Here is a 20,241-nt window from a genome sequence, read left to right on the forward strand (position 1 = left end):
AGAAGTCATCCACCATCATGGCATTAACTTGTACGAACGTTACTTTTCATGTTAGTCAATGAGCCATTCCTCCACCTCGATACCAACACTTCGCCCCACACCCCTGATGATATCCCACCCGACATTGATCCTCCACTTGCCGCCCCGGTCCATCGGATCGCCGCCCGTACCCACCTTCATCAACAACCGCAGGCTCGCAAGAGTCGAGATGGCCATGCCGACGTCTCCATCGACCACACTGCCGGTGGTAAGCCCGCCGTCGGCAGCCCACTCGCTGCGCACCGCGGCGAAGATGGCGAGCATGCGCTCGAGGACGAACGCGTGCGCGCCGAGTAGCTTCCGCGAGATTTTTTTGTGCTTGCTCGGCCGACCCCTCTTCGGCACCACGAAGCCTCCGCCGCGCCGCTTCCGACGGCCGTGGTGATACGTTGAGAATAGCGTCAGGTCGTGGCGCGGGGCGTTGTGCGAGGCAAGGTATGCTGCCAGCAACAGCAGCCGGGTCGTTGTCGGTAGAAGCGTGGTCAACTCGGCCGTGGCGGTGCTCAGCGCCGGCTGGGCTGTCGCATGCTTTGAGGGCGTGCCAGGTAGCCCATATCCATCCGCCGCCGGTGTCGCCTTGGAAGCTGTGGTGCCGGGCTTGATATAGACGATACTCGGGTTCAGGAGGCTCTCATCTTGGAAATGCACACGGGAGGCGATGAGAAGCTTGGAGAACTCGCGCGGACCGTGAGTCCGGGCCAGTATGGGCGCCGTGAAGCGCGGCCAGAGGGCCTCGCAGCTGTTTCGACATGAAGGCAGGGTGTTGGATGCCGAGGTCGTGAGCGCGTCGCAGACGGCACCGACGAAGCGGGTCCAGAGGAAGTTTGTGTCGTCCTGTGTTGTCGTCGGGGTCGGAGACGGTGGTGACGCCGAGATGATCCTTATATATTCCTGCTTGGTGTAGTTCGGGAATTGGATATGCGGCACGAATGATGTGCGGAGGAAGGAAGGGGGAGGTGCGGTGACGATAAAGACACAGGTCAGGCATGGTATCTATGTACGATAGATGTCAGCATGCAATGGCTGAGCGTGGAGGATTACATATTCACTCACCACTTCGGACAGTCTTGCTAATGCTGGGAGGAGAGTTGCGGGAGCGTCCCTCTGTCGGTCAATTGCGTCGAATACGAGAACAAGGCGCCAGCCCTCGGGTCGTTGTGTATACTTGAGCATCTTACAAAGCTCAACCATCAATTGGGCGAGGGTTTCGCACTTCTTGGGCGTTGTCTCCCATTGTATAGCTTCCACGACGGCAGAGATTGTCCGCTCGAACAGATGCCGGCCTGTGATACATTGTATGGAGTTGATGATGGCGAAGTTGAGGGATGTTTCGCTTCCGGGTTTTTCGTTGGGGGCTTCGGAGAGGGTTTCCAGGAGGGAATCGACGATTACTGACTTTCCGGTGGCTTCGGTGCCGTATATGACGAGATTCCGGCAGGGCGCGGCGGCGGGCTGCGCAATTGAAGTCAGGAAAGGGTTCGCGGCGGCAACCGGTGGCTTGGCGACTTACATGGAGGAGAGTAGCTAAAGAACGGATCTGACGTTCGCGGCAGGGAAAACGCTCGAACAAGGAAGACAGAAGAAGCTCCTCTGGGAGCTGGAAGAATGATGCCATGTCAATTGGTGCTGTTCTCAGGTATTAAGCCTTTACGACTGCCGAAGAAAGTTCGTCTCTTGGAAAAGAAAATCGGGGAACCGTCGCTCCGTCGCGCGCGTCCAGTACACCCAGACGTAAAATCAACCTGGAAGCCGTTGAGACGCGAAGTCATGTGACCGGATCATCGGCCATCGCAGGCCTCTCACGGCGGGCGCAGAGACTACCTTAGAGGCCCGCCATGGGGCCCGGGCGCCCTGTGCCGGGCGTAGGCCCCCACCTTTTGAGTCTTGACCACACTCAGTTCTAACGTTACCCACCTCAGTCACCAGTGTCCTCTCCCTCTGGCCCGCCCCTCCTTCTCTCACCAACTGTGCGCCAAGTATCAAGGTCCACGTACCCAAAGGTCAAACAAACATGCACGTATCCAAACTCTCAACGCCAAAAAGGGCAACCCACAGAGGTTGACAGCAGGGAGAGGCACTCCGGGAGGCGCAGTACGTAGTGTCATTCTGCCCTTGGAATGACAAACTTGTGTGCCAGTTGCCAGGTTTGCGCAAGCCTCTTACCCGTCCTTTTCTGCTGCTGTACATGCTTCGTGGCCTGCGGCGCAGTATGGATACCTACGTCAACGCATGGAACACCATGTACTGTTGCGGCAATCGTTCTCCCACTTGACTTCTCTGGTTTCTATTAGCCCGTCTCATATCCCATGTCACCCCCGAAGGATTCATGCCACCCAACAAAAGCGCTAGTCAATCGTCAGATGAGGGAGAGCTCGTCAGCTCAATGTGGGGTCGATGACCTCTCCATTGTGGCTTTGACAGCCAGTCTCTGGGAAGGCAGCAGCAGCAGCATCAGATTCGTTTGTCGTGAGGCCTCACACACTTAACTCGACACAATTGACCCTGCACTGCACATTGAACCAACGGCCTCCTGGGGGCAAAAAGCAAACTTGAAGCTAGCAAGCCGACTAATTAGTGCGAAAGGGGACTGTGTTTTAAGGCTTCATCCGATAACAACTAAGCGTCTCATCCCGTCAGCAGCGTCACCCACCCACATTACTCTGTTTCAACCCCGACGACATCTCTTCCCCCGTCCGGCCGTTGGACATCATCCCTAAAAGTAGAGGTCCGAGCATCACCACCCTTCTTCTACCTTAGCGTCCGACTTCACATTCGAACGACGTACCCATTGCCACTAACTTACCAAGCCTCTTCTCTCCCTCTTCCTCATCATTCATCTCACCCAACCTCGCCCCATCTCACCCCGTAGTCATCCTTCCGTCCTGAATTCTGACGCCGTTAGATTGAGGGTAGCCACGGGTTCATCATTGAGACGAGAGCGGGTGCCCTTGGGGCCGTCAATGACACACGATGACCATCCTCTCCTCCGGACAGTCAGACTCCGCCGATGCCATCGCTGCCGCCGCAGGATGCGCAGCAAATCACACCGAGGATAAGCCGTACCACTCAAAACGGCCTCACAAGAAGTCCCGGACGGGATGCAAGAACTGCAAGACCCGCAAGGTGAAGTGCGATGAGGCTCGTCCGACGTGTCGTAACTGCGTGCTCCGTAAGGCCAACTGCGTCTACCCCGGACCTTCCCACTCCCACTCCGACCACGCTCCGGGATCGCCATCTGGCTCCTCCCCCGGGCCCTTCTCACCGGCCCGCTCGCGGTCTCATACGCCGCCGCACCACATGGGCGGTGACGACGACTCCAATGCCCTCGTCATCCGGGAGCCGCTCTACATCCCCGCCGGCGATAGGGATGTCATCGATATGAAGCTGTTGTGGTTCTATACTACCAACACCTTCACGTCGTTTGCTACGCAGGCTGGAAGAGTAAAGCGGATCGACGATATCTTGAAGGTCAAGATACCCGGTCACGCTTTTGAAAGTCCGTTTCTCATGGACTGTCTGCTGGGCACATCAGCCCTCCAGCTACAGCATCTGAAGCAGGACATTGCCCCCTCACGCGCACTACGATATCGTGCACGCGCCTTTGAAGGGTACCGCAAAGCCATTGAAGAGGGCAAACCGGAAACCTTCCCCGCTCTCATCGCAACCTCATTACTTCTCACAGCCCTCTCATCGCAAATGTTCCGCGAAGAGGGCACAAAAGACCTGTACATCATCGACTGGATGGTCGTCTGGCGCGGCATCGGTCTCATGATCGACATGGCCACACCCCAAACGCTATGGGACTCGGGCCTCGCGGAGCTCTTCATGCGGCCGCCCATCAACCTCGACGAGGCTGCCAAGCACATTCCCAACAACCTGCTCTTCATGATCTCCTCCATTCAGCCGGGCGACCCGGAATACAACGATATATCAACCTACTACGACACGCTCAAGTACCTCGGCTCCCTCTACGCGGAGCTCGTCGCCGGCTTCGGCCCCATCATGACCCTCCGCGTCGTGACCTGGTTTACTTTCATACCCAAAGGATTCGTCGAGCTCGGCCGGGAGAAGCGGCCTCGGGCGCTCGTCATCCTTTCCCACTACCTCATGTTCATGAAAGCAGTGCAGAACCTGTGGTGGATCGAGGGCATCGGCGACCGCGAGATCGCAGGGATCGTAAACTACCTGGGCGAGTCGTGGTACGAACAGCTCGCCATGCCGCGTCTGGCTCTGCTGCTGGACGACCGCACCGACATCGCGCGGCTCATCCTCGGTGATCCGGAGTGGGAGTCGCCCGTCGACTTTTACAATGCCCCGACGCGGGATCCGCGCACCGAGTTGCTTACTTGGGTCGACGACCACGGCAAGCGATACAAGGGCATGCCGCAACGCGTCGGGGACTTGAACCCCGCAGCCCCGGCGCCGCGCACGCTACCCTGGGAGAGAGATGGCTTCCACAGGGACCCGATGATGCTCAGTCCCGCGGGACGGCGGTATGCTGAGAGAGTGCTAGAGGCGATCGACTCGGGAGTGCAGGACATGAATGTATCCTGAAGAGGCTGGGAACCGCCCCCGTCGATCGAGAGGCGGGGGGAGGGATTTCCGACGGTCTTCGATTACAATACCCAATTAGCGCACTTGGTTCACGGATTTCAGCGAATGCTGTAGCTATCTTAATCACCACAATTTGAATAATCAGAATGAACACAATCAAGATTCGGCTAGTACAAGCTTATCGGCTTTGAACCTCGCCGAGAGCAGTACTTCTGACGTTCAGAGGAAACGAAATTTCGCAATTGAGGAGAACATCTTCAAAGGCACCCATTTATAGGACATATTCCCTTCGAGATTTGTCTCCTGCGACGATTGTATCACATGACAACCAGCAAGAGGCAACACGCATCAATAAACACTGCGGAGATGAGTTGGAGCAAAGTCATTGTTGACAGACCCTCACTGGCTGTGGTTTTCCAACGTTTTCAATTATGCCGCTACTGCCAGGCCTATACAATCGTATCCAAGGAGACCCGATCATCCGCAAAGCAAACTCGATAGTGCGATAAAAAGTTTCGTCGAAACCAAACGCACCCATGAGAACCGCCTTCAGCAAACACTACTGGGGTGCGTTGGAGCGGCGAGGGAAAACCAGGCTGTGATGGTAGCTGTATGCTGGTGCAGGGTCGTGTATGAGGTGCGGAAGAGTGTGATGAGAGTTGCAGAGGGGATGGGGGCCAAGGCAGGAGGCTTATCTCGCTCTCGAGAAGGGCTTCGCGCCACAACTCACGCTGCTTTAACGGGAAGCCGCCTGGGCTGGAGGGCGGGAGATGTGCTAGCCTGGAGTCAAGGAGACGGACGGATGGTGATAGGATGCAGAAACAAGTCACCTTCCACCCTGGAGCGGAAACTGACAACCCTTTCCTATGAGATAAGGAAAGTGAGGCTGCAGAGCTTGCCTGAAGTAGGGAGGCAACCACCAACGTACAGGGGAACAGGCAAGCAAGCAAGGGTCGCAATTCAGGTATGATGTGAGTTCAAACAAACAAGCTAACTCCAATAAGAAACAAGACATGAAATGGCCGTTGCATTTTCCAAACCATAAAGCCCTCGTCCAATTAGAGAATCTTCAGCATCAACAATGATGTCAGACGATAGACAAACGTAAACACTCCCTGTATGCAGCCATAGTACATTATGTACAAATCCTCCTCTACTGCGCAAACAAAAGCGACCTGGGGTTGCCCAACAGAATTTTGAACGTCTCCTCAATCTTGTCAAGCAGCTCCGCAGCATGGCCCTTCCAAGACTCAAACGTGACAATCTCAATCGTCAACTTGTCGCCCTGGGGGAATGCCTGGATCTTCCACTCGCGCAGCGGCTCCTGCTGCGGGTAGATCGTCTCCATGCGGCTGCTCGCCGTCTCGAACCCGAGGCTCTCGACGTGCTCGACGTCCTGGTGCACCACCGTGTCGAACCAGTCCACCGAGGCCGGCCAGTCGGTGCACAGCTTGGCGATCTCGGGGAGGCCGATGCCCTCGTGCGCCGAGCTGGCAATGTGCTGGTTCTGCACAAGGTTGAGGAGGTCGAGCACCGTCCAGTCGTCCTCAAACTTGACGCGTACGGGCACGTATTGCCAGCAAGGACCAACGACCATGTCGGCGTTGGGAAAGTCGATGTTGCGGCCGCTGACGACTTCGCCAAAGGTGACGTCTCTTGTGCTTTGCAGACGGGCGAGAGTCAGGGCCCAAGCTGCGGTGGGAAGGGTGGCGATGGTCACGTCCTTGGAGCGGGTTGAGATGTCAAAGGTCCTATCGATGGCGTAGTGCTGTCTCTCCGTCACGGGGGTATTGGGCTTCAGGACATTGACGGAAGATCCCTGAAGGAGCTCCTTCCAGTAGTCGACACTTTGGGGGATGTTTGACTTGACAACGTGGCCGACAAAGGAGGAAAAGGGAAGAGCCTTGGGAACGGGCTTGCCCTCGTGCAGGGCCGACAGCTGGTGGAGCATGATGGGCAGGCAAATCTCATCGTATTGAGCATGCGAGACGCGGAAGACGAGCGCGGACTGGCCGTTGCTGCTGTGGACGAAGAACCATTTGACGAAGATGGAGCCGAGCGGCATCCGGGTCTGGACGTCGAGGTTGCAGAGGTCCTTGACAAAGGTCTCGACGTCGCTGTCGATCTCGTACTCCACGACAGGGGTTTTGACATCTTCGAGAATGACGCTCAGGCAAGCGCCGTCATGCTTGACAAAGACTGACCTAAGCACCTCGTTGAGGGAGACGAGCTCTTGGCAGCTTTGGAAGAGACGGGGGCGGTCGACATCGCTCTCGAAGTACATGGCCTCGTAACGAGCAGAGAAGCGAGGGATCTCGATCGTTCCCTTAACGGCGACCTCCTGTAACGGTCTTGCGGGGAAGGCGTCCACGATCTTCCAGGTTGGATCGGCCAAAAGGGGGCGGAGGGTTTCTGCGGGGGCATTGCCGAGGGTCTCAACCAGTTCAAAGGGAACGAGAGCCTTCACAGCGTCTTGAGAGTCTTGCGTGGGTTCAGAATCTTGCAGGACGCTGGCCATATCGTACAGTGTCCTCTTAGTGAAGACCTGGTTGACAGTAAGTGTGAGGCCAACCAAGCGAGCCTCGGAGACGAGCTTCATAGCGCCGATGGAATCTCCGCCAAGACGGAAGAAACTGTCGTTGAGTCCGATATCACTCTCAGGGAGCCTGAGTACGCGGCTCCAAAGAGTTCGCAGACGACGCTGCTTGGCGGACGTGGCGGAGATGCGCTTAGTAGGCGCCTTGCTAGCAGTGCTGACCTTTTGGACCAGGTCGCTTGTCTTGCCGGTGATCTCAACAGATCCATCCGCATTAAACTTGGCTAGACGCTCCGTCCTGTAGAATTTGCCTGCCTCCTTTTCCTCGGCCCACGAGTAGTTCTCCAGTATGGAAAGGGACAGGTCGGCTTTGCTAGCAACCACCAATTCACCAACGACTCCCAGAGGTGCCAGAAGCCCAGAATCAGTCGGATTGACGATGTACACCGCCTCAGCTTCCGGGTACTCCTGCTGGACGCTCTTCACGCTCTCGGTGCTCAAGCGAGCCACCTCGGTCTTGTCCTCATCAGTCAGATACGCGACATCGCCAAGTGGCGTGTCGGTAAGCTGGCAAAGCTTCTGGGCCACTTGAGAGAACTGGGCGAGGGCCTTCTCCATGAGAGGCTTCTGCACAGTCTTTGAGTCGAACGAAGCCATCACCAAGAAACCCTTGGGGTCTGTAGAGCAGACGAGCATAAGAGCGTAGGTGTTGAACTTGAGAGCTTCCTCTGCGGCCTCTGCGTCACCTGCGGGCACCAGGCGGTTGGCAGGGTATTTGTTGAACTCTTCTTGGTCAAATTCATCGGCGCTCGGGTGCAGGACAAGACCAGTTCTCAGCTCGCAAGCTTCGAGGGCATCGGGGCTCAGACGACGAATGTGTTGCAGACCGGTGTGCTCGTAGGGGATTTGCTGGATGGTCTGGTCCTGGATGTCTTGGAGGTAGTCGCTGACAAGAGTCTCGGCATTCACCTGGGTACGGAAGGGGACGGTCGTGATCATGGGGCCCTCAATCTCCTCGGAACCTCTGATGGGCGCATTACGACCGGTCAGAGTCTCTCCAAAGACGACGTCGTTTGATGATGCGTAGTGAGATGCCACGTAAGCCCAAGCACCACGGATCACGGTGGCGACGGTGGTGTTGGATGCAGGTCTGCCGTTCAGGGGCACATAGACTTCCAGGAGAGAGTCGGCCTGCGTCTGGTAGCCTTCGTACGGTAGTGCAGGGAACTGAGTAGTGGCACCAGCACCCTGGAGCTGTTCACGCCAGTACGTCTCAGCAGCGCTGCGATCCATGCTGCTGAGGTACTTGATAAAGTCCTTGAACTCGGCGGGACGCTGGACCTTCTCTCCGTCAAAGGCCTTGTTGACCTTGTCGACGATGAGGGGCATGCACCAGCCATCGTACAGAGCATGGTGCATCGTCAGCACGAACTGCACCTTGCCCGACTCGTTGTCTGTAACGAGAGCGTAGCGGACGAGGGGTTTACCCAGGTCCATGCCCTCCTCGCGGTCCTTCACTAGGTAATCCTGGAGGTCGTCGCCAATGTGCCAGGCAATATCTTCCTTGACCACGACCTGAGCGAGGCCGCGCCCGGGGACCTGAACGATTCTTGTGCGAAGGATGGCGCAGTCTGCGGTGGCGACGTCAAATGCGTTGCGGAGCTTGTCTGCCGTAGCAGAGTCTGCGAGATCGACGACTCTCTGCGCGACATATGCCGATGTGACCTTGGCGGACAGAGCCATCAGACCCTCCTGAAGAGGCGTGCAGGGATAGATGTCCTCGATGGCAGACTCCTCGATGCCGCAAAGCTTAGCAGACTCTGCGCGGGCCTCCTCGGGGGTCCAACCCTCCTCGAGAAGAGAGAATGGCGCAACGGCGGCCACGTCCTCCGTGGATACCTTGGTGGCGTTCTCGGCCATGGCCTTGAGCGTGGGGAAATTGAAAATGGCCGCCACGGTCAGGGCGATGCCGTCATCTCTGGCGGCGGCGACGAGCTTCATCGCACGCAGGGAGTCGCCGCCGAGCGCGAAGAAGCTGTCGTGGAGACCGATGCTGGTCTCGCCGCCCAGGATCTTGATCCAGACTTGCTGCAGCGCCTTCTCCATTTCTGTCTCGGGATCATTCTTCTCTGTGGGCGCCACGCGCAGACGGGCGACTTGCTCGCGGGACATGGAGCCTCCAAGCTCGCGCAGACGCTTGCGGTCAATCTTGCCGGAAACCAGGGACGGCATCTTGCGGAGGGGGATGTAGGCGGAGGGGACCATGTAGCGGGGAATCTCGGCGCCGAGAGCAATATCGATCTCGGCGATGGCCTGGCTGAACTCGGGGGAGAAGGTGGTGACGTCGCCCTCCGCGTCTGCCGCGCCGGCGATGGGGTTCTGCTCGACGACGAAGGCGACTAGCGTCGGCTCGCTGCCGCCGGGCTTGACGACCTCGGCGACGATCTTGACGCCCGAGGGCATCTTACCCCTGAGGTGGTGCTCCACCTCGGCCAGCTCGATTCTCTGTCCGCGGAGCTTGACCTGCTGGTCTTTGCGGCCGACGAAGGCGATGGAGCCGGTGCCATCCGGATCGTAGCGGACCAAGTCGCCCGTCTTGTAGAGGCGGCCGTGCCTGCCGCGGGCGGGGCCGCCACCGGCGAGGAGCCAGGCGGGATCCTCGATGAAGACCTCGTCGGTCTTGGCCTTGTCGTTGAGGTATCCCATGCCGACGACGGGTCCCTCGATGAGGAGCTCGCCCACGGCGCCGACGGGCATCAGACGCTCGTGGTCGTCGGGGTCGACGATCCATGTGAGACCGCCGGTGCCCTTGCCGATGTTGGTCGACATACTGCTGACGTTGCCGTTGATTGTGCAACCGACTGTGCATTCCGAGGGACCGTAGGCGATGATGACGCTCGTGGTCTTGCTCCACGTGGAGGCATCTCCCGCGGAAACGGCTTCGCCGCCGAGACCGAGGACCTCGAGCGAGGGAATGACATCCGCGTCCAGAACACGGGCTACAGAGGGAGTCATGTGCGCCATGTTGCACTTGGAGTTGCGGATGGCGCCGCTGAGGTCGTTCATGCGGTCCTCGTCCGAGGCGATGCAGAGACAGCCGCCCGCGGCGAGCGTGCAGAGCATGCAGTCAATGCTGACGTCAAAGGCATACGAAGCAAAGTCGAAGCAGCGCGAGTGGGCGCGGTATCCGACCTCCCAGCCGCGGGGGACGGCGCCGCTGGTGAAGTTTTCGTGAGAGATCATGACGCCCTTGGGCTTGCCCGTGCTGCCGGAGGTGAACTGGATATAGAGGGGAGAAGATGGGGGGACGACGGGCAGCTCGGCGGCGAGCTCCAGGGTATCTTGGTTGAGGGTGTCGTCGGAGGCGACGACGAGGGTCTGCTCGGGGGCGATACGCCGGCCGAGCTCGCTCTGCTCCTGGGAGGTGACGATGATGGTGGCGCCGGTCTGCTCGACAATGGTGCGCAGGCGGGCCTCGGGTTGGCTGGGGTCGGTGAGGGCGAAGGCGGCGCCGGCCTTCATGACGGCGAGCAGGGCGACAGTCGTCCACCGCGACTTCTCGAAGCACATTGGCACCGTCGAGCCGACTTGCACGCCACGGGCGACGAGGTGTCGCGCGAGACGGGTCGAGAGCCGCTCAACGTCGCCGTAGGAGAAGTCGCCATCCCAGGACTCGACGGCCGGCCGGTCCGGGCCCCTGGCTGCGACCTCGGAGATGATGTCCTGCATGCACTTTTGCATGTTCTCTGGGAGTTCATTGTTCCATGTCCAGAGCTGCTCGAGGTCCTTTGCGGTGGGACCGATGGTGTCGGAGACTCGGCGGTGCGGCTTTTCGAGGATGGTGGTGAGGATCTCAATGAAGGAGTCGAGCTGGAAGATGGCGTGGCGGTGGGAGAGGACGGCGCGGTCCCATTGGGCCTTGATCACCATCTGCTTCTCGTTGAGCGTCGCCTCGATCTGGTACGTCCACTGGGTTTCATAGTCAGCATGTTGAGCATGGAGACAATAGTCAAAGTCATGAAAAAACCTACATCTTGTGATCTCTTGGAAAGCGCCTTCTCCGAGTTGCCTTGAGATTTTGGTGTTCCATTATTGAAGTATATCACCGGGATGGTTTGCGTTTCACTATCGGGACCGCTCTCGCCGAGCTCCTTGATGACCCCCAAGGCCTCAGCTATCGAGTTGCTGTTCTTGAACGGCGCCTCGCTCAGGCTCAGGCTGTTGTGTATTGCAGACGAAGGTTCCTGGCCGTCCCGCGTTCTGAATCCCCAATTTACCTTGCTCAGGCCGTCGTCGTTGTTGCGGTGAAGTACGAGCAGCCATGCGAGAAGGAGCTCGTGTCTGAAGTCGCTTATACCACTGGTCTCGGCCCGCGATGTCACGACGACGGTCCTCGTTGAAGAGGAATTCACGGTGCCGTTAGTCAAGCTGTTTGCGCCGTCGGCATGGCCAGTCTCTTGGTAGGCGGTTCCGCCGCCTTCGCTGTCCCGCAAATGCATCGCGTAGTTTGTTTACTTCCGGGCCGAGGGAGGGTAGGGTGGCGGGGGTTAGCAGGGAGTGGACGGGTGAATAACGAGCGTTATGAAGTAATTCGAGTTTGAAATAGCAGCATTTCAGAAGCTGGACAAGGATGGTTTCCTCTTCCAACGTTCGGTCTTGTGAGCCTGGACTTGTGAAGAATATGTTTGGAATTTTGTCTGACGACGATCAACCGGCCCAGGGTGGAGAGCTACCCTTTCACAGTTCACACACATGCACCAAGACTCTCCGGTCTTGTAACCGCGAGAGGCTCTTATGTGCAACTCTGCAGCCGTCCGCGCAGGTATCCTTGCATGACGCACCCGAGAACATGCCTTCCCGACTCTTGCTAGATCGACGAACCCCATGGCTGGGTACCTTGCGGTGCATAGCCGAGCTACGCCTCCTCGCAGACCGAGCTGGATGCGCTGCGGAGAGCAAGCGGAGGAGCAAAAGCCTCAGAATGAGGGCGTGGGCATTTTACCCGGGAACCACCAGTCAGTTTCTGCGATGATGAAGGGTAGATGCGAGCCAAAACGGCGCAACGTCCCTAATCCATGGCGCCGTCCGGGTGGGTATAGTAGAACATGTGTGTGTACGGAGTCATCTGTACTGTCGTGTATCCCATTTTGAGTCGGCACGAACGTATGGGCCTGGCTAAGCTAGGAGCCTAGGTATGCAAGAGCTATTGCAACTGTACTACAAAGTCAGCAATGGGAACTTTGGGCGTGAGGAATGCCAGATATGAACGAGTTGAGCACACCCTCGCAGCACCAATGAGGCAAGAGTTTCACGACGGGTCCTTTGAGCTAAGGCGCCATCTCATCATACGTTCTGGACGGAGGGTCCAGGGAAAGGTACTCGGTGGTCGGAGAAGGAGAAAAAAAAAAGAGGTAAGGGGGAGGGGTGTGTGTGATGATGTCGTGGGCCCCGATGCGACCTTGCGAAAAGAGGAACGGAGGGTACGAAGATACAGACCGGTACCTGACCAGGGGTGGGCCAAAATGACGGATCTGATTAGGAGCGCCAAGGGGGCGTGTCCCGCTTGTGGGCCGGAGGCGAGCGCCGGGAAGCATCGGCCCTCTTCCTGCAGCGAAAATTTCTCTCAATTTCCAAACTCATCGGCATCCATAATCCAGGGGGTTTGTTCCGCCGAACAGTGGGTGGCACACGCAAAGAGAGAAAGCGCCGCTTGAGACCGCGGATCTGATAACTTTAACGCACCATCGTCCCTCCCAGGATGTGACGAGCATATGGATGGATGTCGTAACTTCATGACACATGTGTTTTGCTAAATATGGGTATAACGGCTCTGCGTCATCCAGTAAGCGCTCGTCAAGTCCATGAAGATTGGAGTAGGGAAAGCTGGTTGTTCCCTCTTGGCCTCACGTTGCGGCATTTCCATCGTCTCCTTCAAGGTTTATCGAGAACTGCCGCGTCAACCCCCGATGTATTTTGTGTGAATATAGTGCTTGGCACTCGAGTCTGTCGTCTCCTCGAGCGTCGTGGGGACGGCCTGCTCCAGTTCGTGAGGGAAAAGTCTTTAGGCGCGTCCCAGCCTAAATACTCACACAGAACGCACTGTGAGCCGGCAACTACGTCCCGTTCTGCTGCGTTGCTGAATCGATTCCCGACCTATCGTTTGATCTTGATTTGGCGTGCGCACACATAGAAAAAACAACGCACTTGCGCACTTTTCTTGTTGGCAACGAACCAAAAGACGGCATCCATCCTACTTCGGAACAGTCCTGAGCTTCACATACGGCAGGCGCAAGGTCCAGGACGCAGACAGACAAACAGCTGCCGCGGATTCAGCCCAGGTCAGACCGCTGCTCAAAACTCGCCAATTCTTGCCTTTTTCTTCCTCGGCTTTCATCAGACGCAATGGGCCTCACCGTTCTACCCGCTTTAATCCCCGACATCCCCCAGGTGTACGATGCCTATTTTGCGGCCTTCAAGGGGTCGGTAATCCTCGATATTTTGTTTCCGACGGGGATTGACGAGGCTTTCCGTGAGGGTCATACGAAACACACTGCCGAGTACTGGCACAAGACCAGCACTCAGTACACCATCAAGTGCGTCGATGTCGCGACAGGCGAAGTCGTCGGCATGGCCTTGTGGGACGCCTTCCTCAAGGAGCGCACGCCAGAGGAGTACAAGAGTCCTGGCGCAGTTTGGCTCCAGGGCGAGCAGAGAGCTCGCGCCGATGAGTTGATCAACCCGCTCAGTGCAGCCAAAGAAAAGCTTTGGGCTGGCCGAAAATACGTTTGTGAGTGGGACCCGTGAATAATACCGTCCTCGTTTTCCCGACCCCGGCTCGCGCTTTTTCCTCGAGACAGAGACCATGTGTGCCCCAGTTGCTGATGACACACGTCTTTTGCGTTTCCCTCCGAGCAGACTGTCATATTATTGCAGTGAAGCCTGAACACCAAAGAAAGGGTGTAGGCGCCCTTTTGACAAAATGGGGCCTCGACATGGCTGAGCTGGCGGGACTTCCCGTTTACCTCGAGTCATCCGCAGAGGGTTTCGGCCTCTACAAACGCCTGGGTTTTGAAGTGCTCCAAGACAAGATCGTGCACCGCGGAGGGCTTGTGGGAAAGGATGAGGACGTCGAAGTTCCTCTGATGGTGAAGATGCCGTCTGCCGCCAAGGGATTGACTTTCGAAGAGTGGCGTGCTCAGGGATACCCATCTTTCCAATAAGCATTGTGGCTGAGGGCTGCCGGGGTATACGCATGGACGCTGCGATGTCAGCAGGATGTAACCTTAGCTTTGAAAGTTTCTGTTTAACGAATGTCATAGACTTAGACGTTGATGGTTCTGGAAGCACTCAGGAGACAAAGTGCCAAGAAGAGGCCAAGACGAGACAAATCTGCAAGTCAATCAGAAGAAAGAAAACTCGTCTGTGCCTGGATTTATTGTGCGAACCTGCATGGCTTGGCTTGGCTTTGTATGTATTCAACAGAATCGTAGCCATGCCCATGTTCGCATGAAATCTGAGTTGCTTGGCTTCCGTAGGTGAGGGACGCGCCACACCGCACCCGATAATTGCAAGTGGTAGGACCGGAAGGAGGGGTGGAAGGAGAGGGTGGAAGGAGAGGGTGGAAGGAGAGGGTGCTTGCGGGTACCTAGGGAGGGGGTGGTGAACTCGGACCGGTATCAGATGGAATCATGGCGTGAGAGGGAGAGGCTAGAGTAGAGGTACTGCTACTGACGACTCGTTTCCTGCCCATCTGCCCACATAGGTCTCAAGGTAAGAAGGTGGACGGAGGGAAGTGGGCGAATGCAACCTGACGCCTTTAGCGAGGCGAGTTAGCGACGATCCGTGGGTTGGCGTGGATTTAATCTTCAGATGGAGCAAGGCCAAGGGTGCTGGACATTGTCCCGATCTCGGAGACTGGGAGGGAGTGAAAAAAAAAAAAAAAAAAAAAAAAAAAAAAAAAAAAAAAAAAAAAAAAAAAAAAAAAAGAAAAAAAAAGGGGGGGGGGGGGGGGGGGGGGGGGGGTAGTTATGAGGAGGGGAGAGGGGGAGAGGTGGGGAAAATGAGAAGAGGAGGGAGAAAAAAAAGAAGAAAAAAAAAAAAAAAAAAAAAAAAAAAAAAAAAAAAAAAAAAAAACGCAGCGAAACAATTTCGGAGCAACGAGGTTGCGGGACTGGAGGAAGTGTGGAAGGAGAGGGCGGAAAGGAGGGTCTACTGTGTACTAGGTATGTACCTAGACGAACTTGAGAGGGAGTGAGAAAATTTTGCACGCTGAAGAAGTAAAATGCTCCTTCCCTAATCTTATCTGATCCAAGATTTGATTGATTAGATCGAGGCCCGAACCTACCTATCCGAGGTGGTGACAGCCTGGCAGGGGCCCGGTGGGGTCCTCTAGTCCCTATGTGGGGTGTCACTTTTTTCTGAGAGTGGCTGCGCTGCAAACGCCATTGACCAATTTGAGACTCTTAATCCACATCCGATGCAATCACACATGTCAAGAGTATCCTAACTCTGACACACCCACACTTGCGATCCATCGCAATCCCACTTCTCCCACGCTCTAGGTTGCCGCCAGCGCTATATACACACGAATACTAAGTACGAATATGTACTGCTCGCTGGCACAATGTCCGCCAAGTCCTGTGGCCCCATCGAACCCATCTTCTCGTTCTGGTGTGTGTGCTCGCATCGCAGATAAAGTCGCTCTGCCATGACGCGAGTGGCCTTTTGAACGTTCGTATGCGCCCCTCAGTACCGGGAATACTCAATACTCCAGGTACTTGTCGTGAACCAATTACCCGTTCGGTCTAGCCCGCCGCTGACTGCATGTGCTGGGCAAGGTGAAGAAGAAGCAACCTTGGCTAGAGTGCTAAGGTTCTGTGCCGTACGGATACGTGCGCGCGAGTTCGCAACGTCCCGCTATGTGGCGCCCCATCTTGGTGGCCGGCAAAGCAATACCTTAACGGGCTAAAGGCCAGTCCAGCGGGGGGTGGGTGAAGAGACCTTGCTTGCCTCCTTGCTGGATCCAGATGATCCCCGAAAGCCGTTCCTCGGTGACGCAGATGCAGGGCCCTTTGGACATGGGTCGTCTCCCATCTGGCGCCAGGCCAGTTGTTTCTGCCATGCGACCCGAGAAGATGGCGGCGTTGCACGAAGATCGCGGAGGTATTTTTTCTTCTGTTGGCTTTGCCATGGACAAACTTCACGACGAAGACGACGACGTTCAGTTTGACTTCTGTAGTAATTTCGTTAGGCAATTCAACGTTGATCACTAATTCATTGCCGACAAAATGGCCGCAGAAGCATCAACAGCCCCGGTTTCCGAGCCTTTGGCTCCCGCGCAGAAGTTGTCTATCCTCCACGGGCCCCGCGACCCTCCTCTGGTTGACCTCAGTCTCGGCGAGCTCCTGGAGCTCCAGACGTATCAGCACGGCACCAAAGAGTGCTTGGTGATTCCTTGGACGGGTGCACGATGGACGTACAATGAGCTCAACCAGCAGAGCTTGCTGCTCGCGCAGGCCTTGCTCGAGATGGGCATCAAGGCCGGCGACAGGGTGGGTGTTATGGCAGGCAACTGCGAACAATATGCTGCCATCTTCTTTGCAGTCTCAAGAATCGGTGCTATCCTCGTCATTCTGAACAACACGTACACTCCCAGTGAGGCCATTTACGCGGTTGAGTTCTCAGGTCAGCTACCAATGCCACGGTCGAGGATTACTCGAGCTAATAATTCCGCTGTCAGAATGCAAGATTTTGTTCACCACCAAGCAGATTGGTAGACTCGACAACACCAGATTCCTGAGCCAAATAGCGAACAAGATCAACGGACCCAAGATTGTCATGATTCGGGGCGAAACGAGCGGATATCAGACCTACGATGACCTCATCAAGTCTAGCTCACGGCAGAGCCCGAGAGAGCTTCACCTGGCCATGAGCAAGGTGGTGCCGCATCAAGTGTGCAACCTCCAATTCACCAGTGGCACCACTGGCCGTCCCAAGGCCGCCATGCTCACCCATCAGTAAATGTGATTGGGCTATTTGTAAAGGTTGAAGAGGCTAACATTGGGTTCAGCAATGTCGTCAACAACGCACGTTTCATTGGTGATCGCATGCGTCTTAGTCCGGAGGACGTGCTATGCTGTCCTCCTCCCCTTTTCCACTGCTTCGGCCTCGTACTCGGTCTTCTTTCTGTCATCACACACGGTGCTAAGATTGTCTACCCCGCGGAAGTTTTCGACACCACGGCGACGCTCAAGGCCATCCTCGAGGAGGACTGCACAGCACTCCACGGTGTGCCTGCCATGTTCGACTCCCTGTTCCAGGCGGCGCCGGATGACTTCAAGTCGTCAAAGATCCGCACCGGTATTGTGGCTGGCGCCCCGGTCCCTCGATACCTGATGGAGTTGATGGTGAACCGTCTCGGCATGAGAGAGTTCACCAGCAGTTACGGTCTGACCGAGGCTTCCCCTACGTGCTTCAATGCCTTCACCGATGATGCCTTGGGCAAGAGACTGACCACCGTCGGCACGCTCATGCCCCACGCCTCGGCCAAGATTGTCGACAGAGACGGCAACATTGTGCCCATGGGCCAGCGCGGAGAGCTGTGCATGGCCGGATACCAGCTGCAGGCCGGGTACTGGAACAACTCGGAGAAGACCAACGAGGTCATGGTCCGTGACTCTGCCGGGGTCTTGTGGCTGCACACTGGTGACGAGGCCGTCTTCGACGACGCCGGATACTGCTCAATCACCGGCCGCTTCAAGGATATCATCATCCGCGGTAGGTCACAAGTTCTATCGCTCAGAGCTGGCCATTGTATGCTAACGTATTTCCCCCCCAGGTGGCGAGAATATCTATCCCCTCGAGATCGAGGAGCGCCTCATGGCCCACCCGTCCATCTCACAAGCCATTGTCGTCGGCCTCAAAGACGAGCACTACGGCGAGGTCGTCGGCGCCTTTGTGCAGCGCGCCGACAACTCGGAGAAACCGACGTTCCAGGAGCTCAAGGACTGGGTCCGCCAGCGCCTCGGCGGCCACAAGAGCCCCGCGCACATTTTCTGGCTTGGCGAGGATGGCGTGCCCGCCAACGTACCCCTCACTGGCAGCGGCAAGGTGCGCAAGTTTGAGATTGCCAAAGTCGGCGACGAGATCCTCAAGAAGAGCAGGACTGTCTCTGCCAAGTTGTAATATTTCAATCAGTCTCCTAGGATGTGGAGAAGGGCGTGTAGTGTGTTCAAAGAGCGGTACCACACAAAAGCTGTCCTTTTTTTTTTTTTAATCTCTTTTTCGTTGTAAGATTTTTGAATGTCAGGCAATGGCTTTTTTTTTTTTGGCGGGGAGGGGGATTTTGTTAGAAAGTTGAGAACATGCAGGATTCCCGAATACGTCGTTGAACTGACCTTTTCTCACGTTCCTCCCATGTGCATTCGCTTCTACGAGTCATTTTGCACTCTGTTCTTCTTTTTGTGTTCTCAGAGGCTATTTCCTTGCTACCCGTCTCTGTTACATTCAGCTCGTCCAAGATCGTCTGCCGGGATTAAGCTACAGTAAGTATGCTTGATGTTGTTGTTATGCGTTCCGTCCACGAGGACTTGGCATTGCAATTGCGTGACGATTCGGGGTTTCGCTGGAAGTTCCGCCGGTGAGGCCAATTCAACGCCCGCTGAGGCCAATTTGAATTACAGTCATCTGTGACTCTTTTCCCACCCACTTTGTCCCATTCGGGAAGGTAAGGTTTTTTGGGGGGGGAATTCGCAGAGAATATTTTGGACTAGATGCCAGAACTCTATCAAAATGGATTAGACAAGCCAATTGGACAATTGGACTGTTTCAACAGGTATATGCGCGCATAAGTTAAGTCGGCAGTATAAGTGATCTGGATTCAGCTCGAAAGATCTAAGAATCATGACGAAACTTATGACTGCTTCAATCTATCTCTGAAGGTTTTATTTTATACTCGACCACTTCCAGAATTAAATACATTCATCATATCAGCAGCTACAATCATACTGGGCACCATCCCTACCGCAACAATGTCTCAATCCCACCCCGAAGCCCCATCACAAACCCTCCTCTTCTCTCTCGCGGAATCCTACCCCCACAGCCCATCCCAGCTACACACCGTCATCATCCCGCAACTAACCCACCGCCTCCGCCTCTCAACACTCTGGTCCATCGCCCCAGGCACCAGAGTTCTCGACATCGGCTGCGGACAGGGCGACTCCGCCCTCGTCCTCTCCCACGCCGTCGCCCCCCCATCCACAACCGGAGACGGCAACAACACCACCCATACCGGCCCCGCCCCAGTTCCGGGACACGTCACGGCCCTAGACCCGGCACCCGGCGCCTACGGCAGCCCATTCACCCTCGCCCAAGCGCAATCCCACATTTCCTCCTCACCGCACGGTGCGCACATCACCTTTCACCAGTCCGACGCGCCGTCTTACCTCGCCTCCCACTCCGCCGAGACCTTTGACTCCGCGACCCTGTGTCACTCGCTATGGTACTTTTCCTCCGGCGCGGCAATCTCCTCCCTGTTTGATGCCCTCTACACCTCCTCCTCCGAGCAGCATCAGCACCAGATCAAGAGGCTCTGTTTCGCAGAGTACGCCTTCAAAGCCAGAACACCAGCCCAGAAGCCGCACGAGATGGCCGTCGCGGCGCAAAAGAGGTTCTACGCGCTGCAAGCGGATAAGGGCTTCACCCTGGACCAGGGCAATATCCGCGGCGCTCTCGATCCGGAGGAGATCCTGGCTTTGGCCGAGAAGGCCGGGTGGAGGTTGAAGGATCGGGGCGTCGTTGATACCCCCGGATTGCTCGACGGGCAGTGGGAAGTCGCAGCCGTGCTTGATCCCTCCTGGGCCGAGGGGATCATCAAGGAGGGGTTGGGAAAAGAGGCAGAGGAGGAGTTACTGGGGTACGTGAGCGACATACAGGCTGCGGTGAGTGAGCTGAAGAAGACTGGCGATAAAGCTACGACGATGGATGCCGTTTGGGTGGTTATGGAGCGTTAAACATGCATTATTGGCTACAAGATATTGATGAAATGCGATAACAAACTTGTTCGTAAGGGATCAATACTCATTAAAACTACTCGGTAAGGAATTCCACTGCGG

At 56.4% G+C, this 20,241-nt stretch overlaps 6 protein-coding genes across 6 annotated transcripts; 4 read left to right on the forward strand and 2 right to left on the reverse strand.

The window, feature by feature from the left end:
* Window positions 1-51: 51 nt before the first annotated feature.
* On the reverse strand, window positions 52-1,654 carry CORC01_08540 (origin recognition complex subunit Orc5; the record flags this gene model as incomplete). Its single annotated transcript, XM_022620170.1, has 3 exons — window positions 52-1,032; window positions 1,093-1,491; window positions 1,550-1,654. The coding sequence occupies 3 exons, from the start codon at window positions 1,652-1,654 to the stop codon at window positions 52-54; spliced, it is 1,485 nt and encodes a 494-aa protein (XP_022473324.1).
* Window positions 1,655-3,009: 1,355 nt separating this feature from the next.
* On the forward strand, window positions 3,010-4,593 carry CORC01_08541 (uncharacterized protein; the record flags this gene model as incomplete). Its single annotated transcript, XM_022620171.1, has 1 exon — window positions 3,010-4,593. One exon carries the CDS (start codon window positions 3,010-3,012, stop codon window positions 4,591-4,593), a length of 1,584 nt encoding a protein of 527 aa, XP_022473325.1.
* A 1,153-nt stretch (window positions 4,594-5,746) lies between these two features.
* On the reverse strand, window positions 5,747-11,628 carry CORC01_08542 (AMP-binding enzyme; the record flags this gene model as incomplete). The annotated part of the gene is made up of 2 exons (XM_022620172.1): window positions 5,747-11,098; window positions 11,161-11,628. The coding sequence occupies 2 exons, from the start codon at window positions 11,626-11,628 to the stop codon at window positions 5,747-5,749; spliced, it is 5,820 nt and encodes a 1,939-aa protein (XP_022473326.1).
* Window positions 11,629-13,531: 1,903 nt separating this feature from the next.
* On the forward strand, window positions 13,532-14,349 carry CORC01_08543 (acetyltransferase; the record flags this gene model as incomplete). Its single annotated transcript, XM_022620173.1, has 2 exons — window positions 13,532-13,916; window positions 14,045-14,349. The coding sequence occupies 2 exons, from the start codon at window positions 13,532-13,534 to the stop codon at window positions 14,347-14,349; spliced, it is 690 nt and encodes a 229-aa protein (XP_022473327.1).
* Window positions 14,350-16,416: 2,067 nt separating this feature from the next.
* On the forward strand, window positions 16,417-18,313 carry CORC01_08544 (AMP-binding enzyme; the record flags this gene model as incomplete). Its single annotated transcript, XM_022620174.1, has 4 exons — window positions 16,417-16,813; window positions 16,869-17,145; window positions 17,199-17,905; window positions 17,967-18,313. 4 exons carry the CDS (start codon window positions 16,417-16,419, stop codon window positions 18,311-18,313), a joined length of 1,728 nt encoding a protein of 575 aa, XP_022473328.1.
* An 845-nt stretch (window positions 18,314-19,158) lies between these two features.
* Window positions 19,159-20,139, forward strand: CORC01_08545 (SAM-dependent methyltransferase; the record flags this gene model as incomplete). Its single annotated transcript, XM_022620175.1, has 1 exon — window positions 19,159-20,139. One exon carries the CDS (start codon window positions 19,159-19,161, stop codon window positions 20,137-20,139), a length of 981 nt encoding a protein of 326 aa, XP_022473329.1.
* Between the last annotated feature and the right edge of the window lie 102 nt (window positions 20,140-20,241).

Source organism: Colletotrichum orchidophilum (genome assembly GCF_001831195.1).
Source record: "Colletotrichum orchidophilum strain IMI 309357 chromosome Unknown Scaffold_73.1, whole genome shotgun sequence".
Classification (NCBI taxonomy): Eukaryota; Fungi; Ascomycota; class Sordariomycetes; order Glomerellales; family Glomerellaceae; genus Colletotrichum; species Colletotrichum orchidophilum.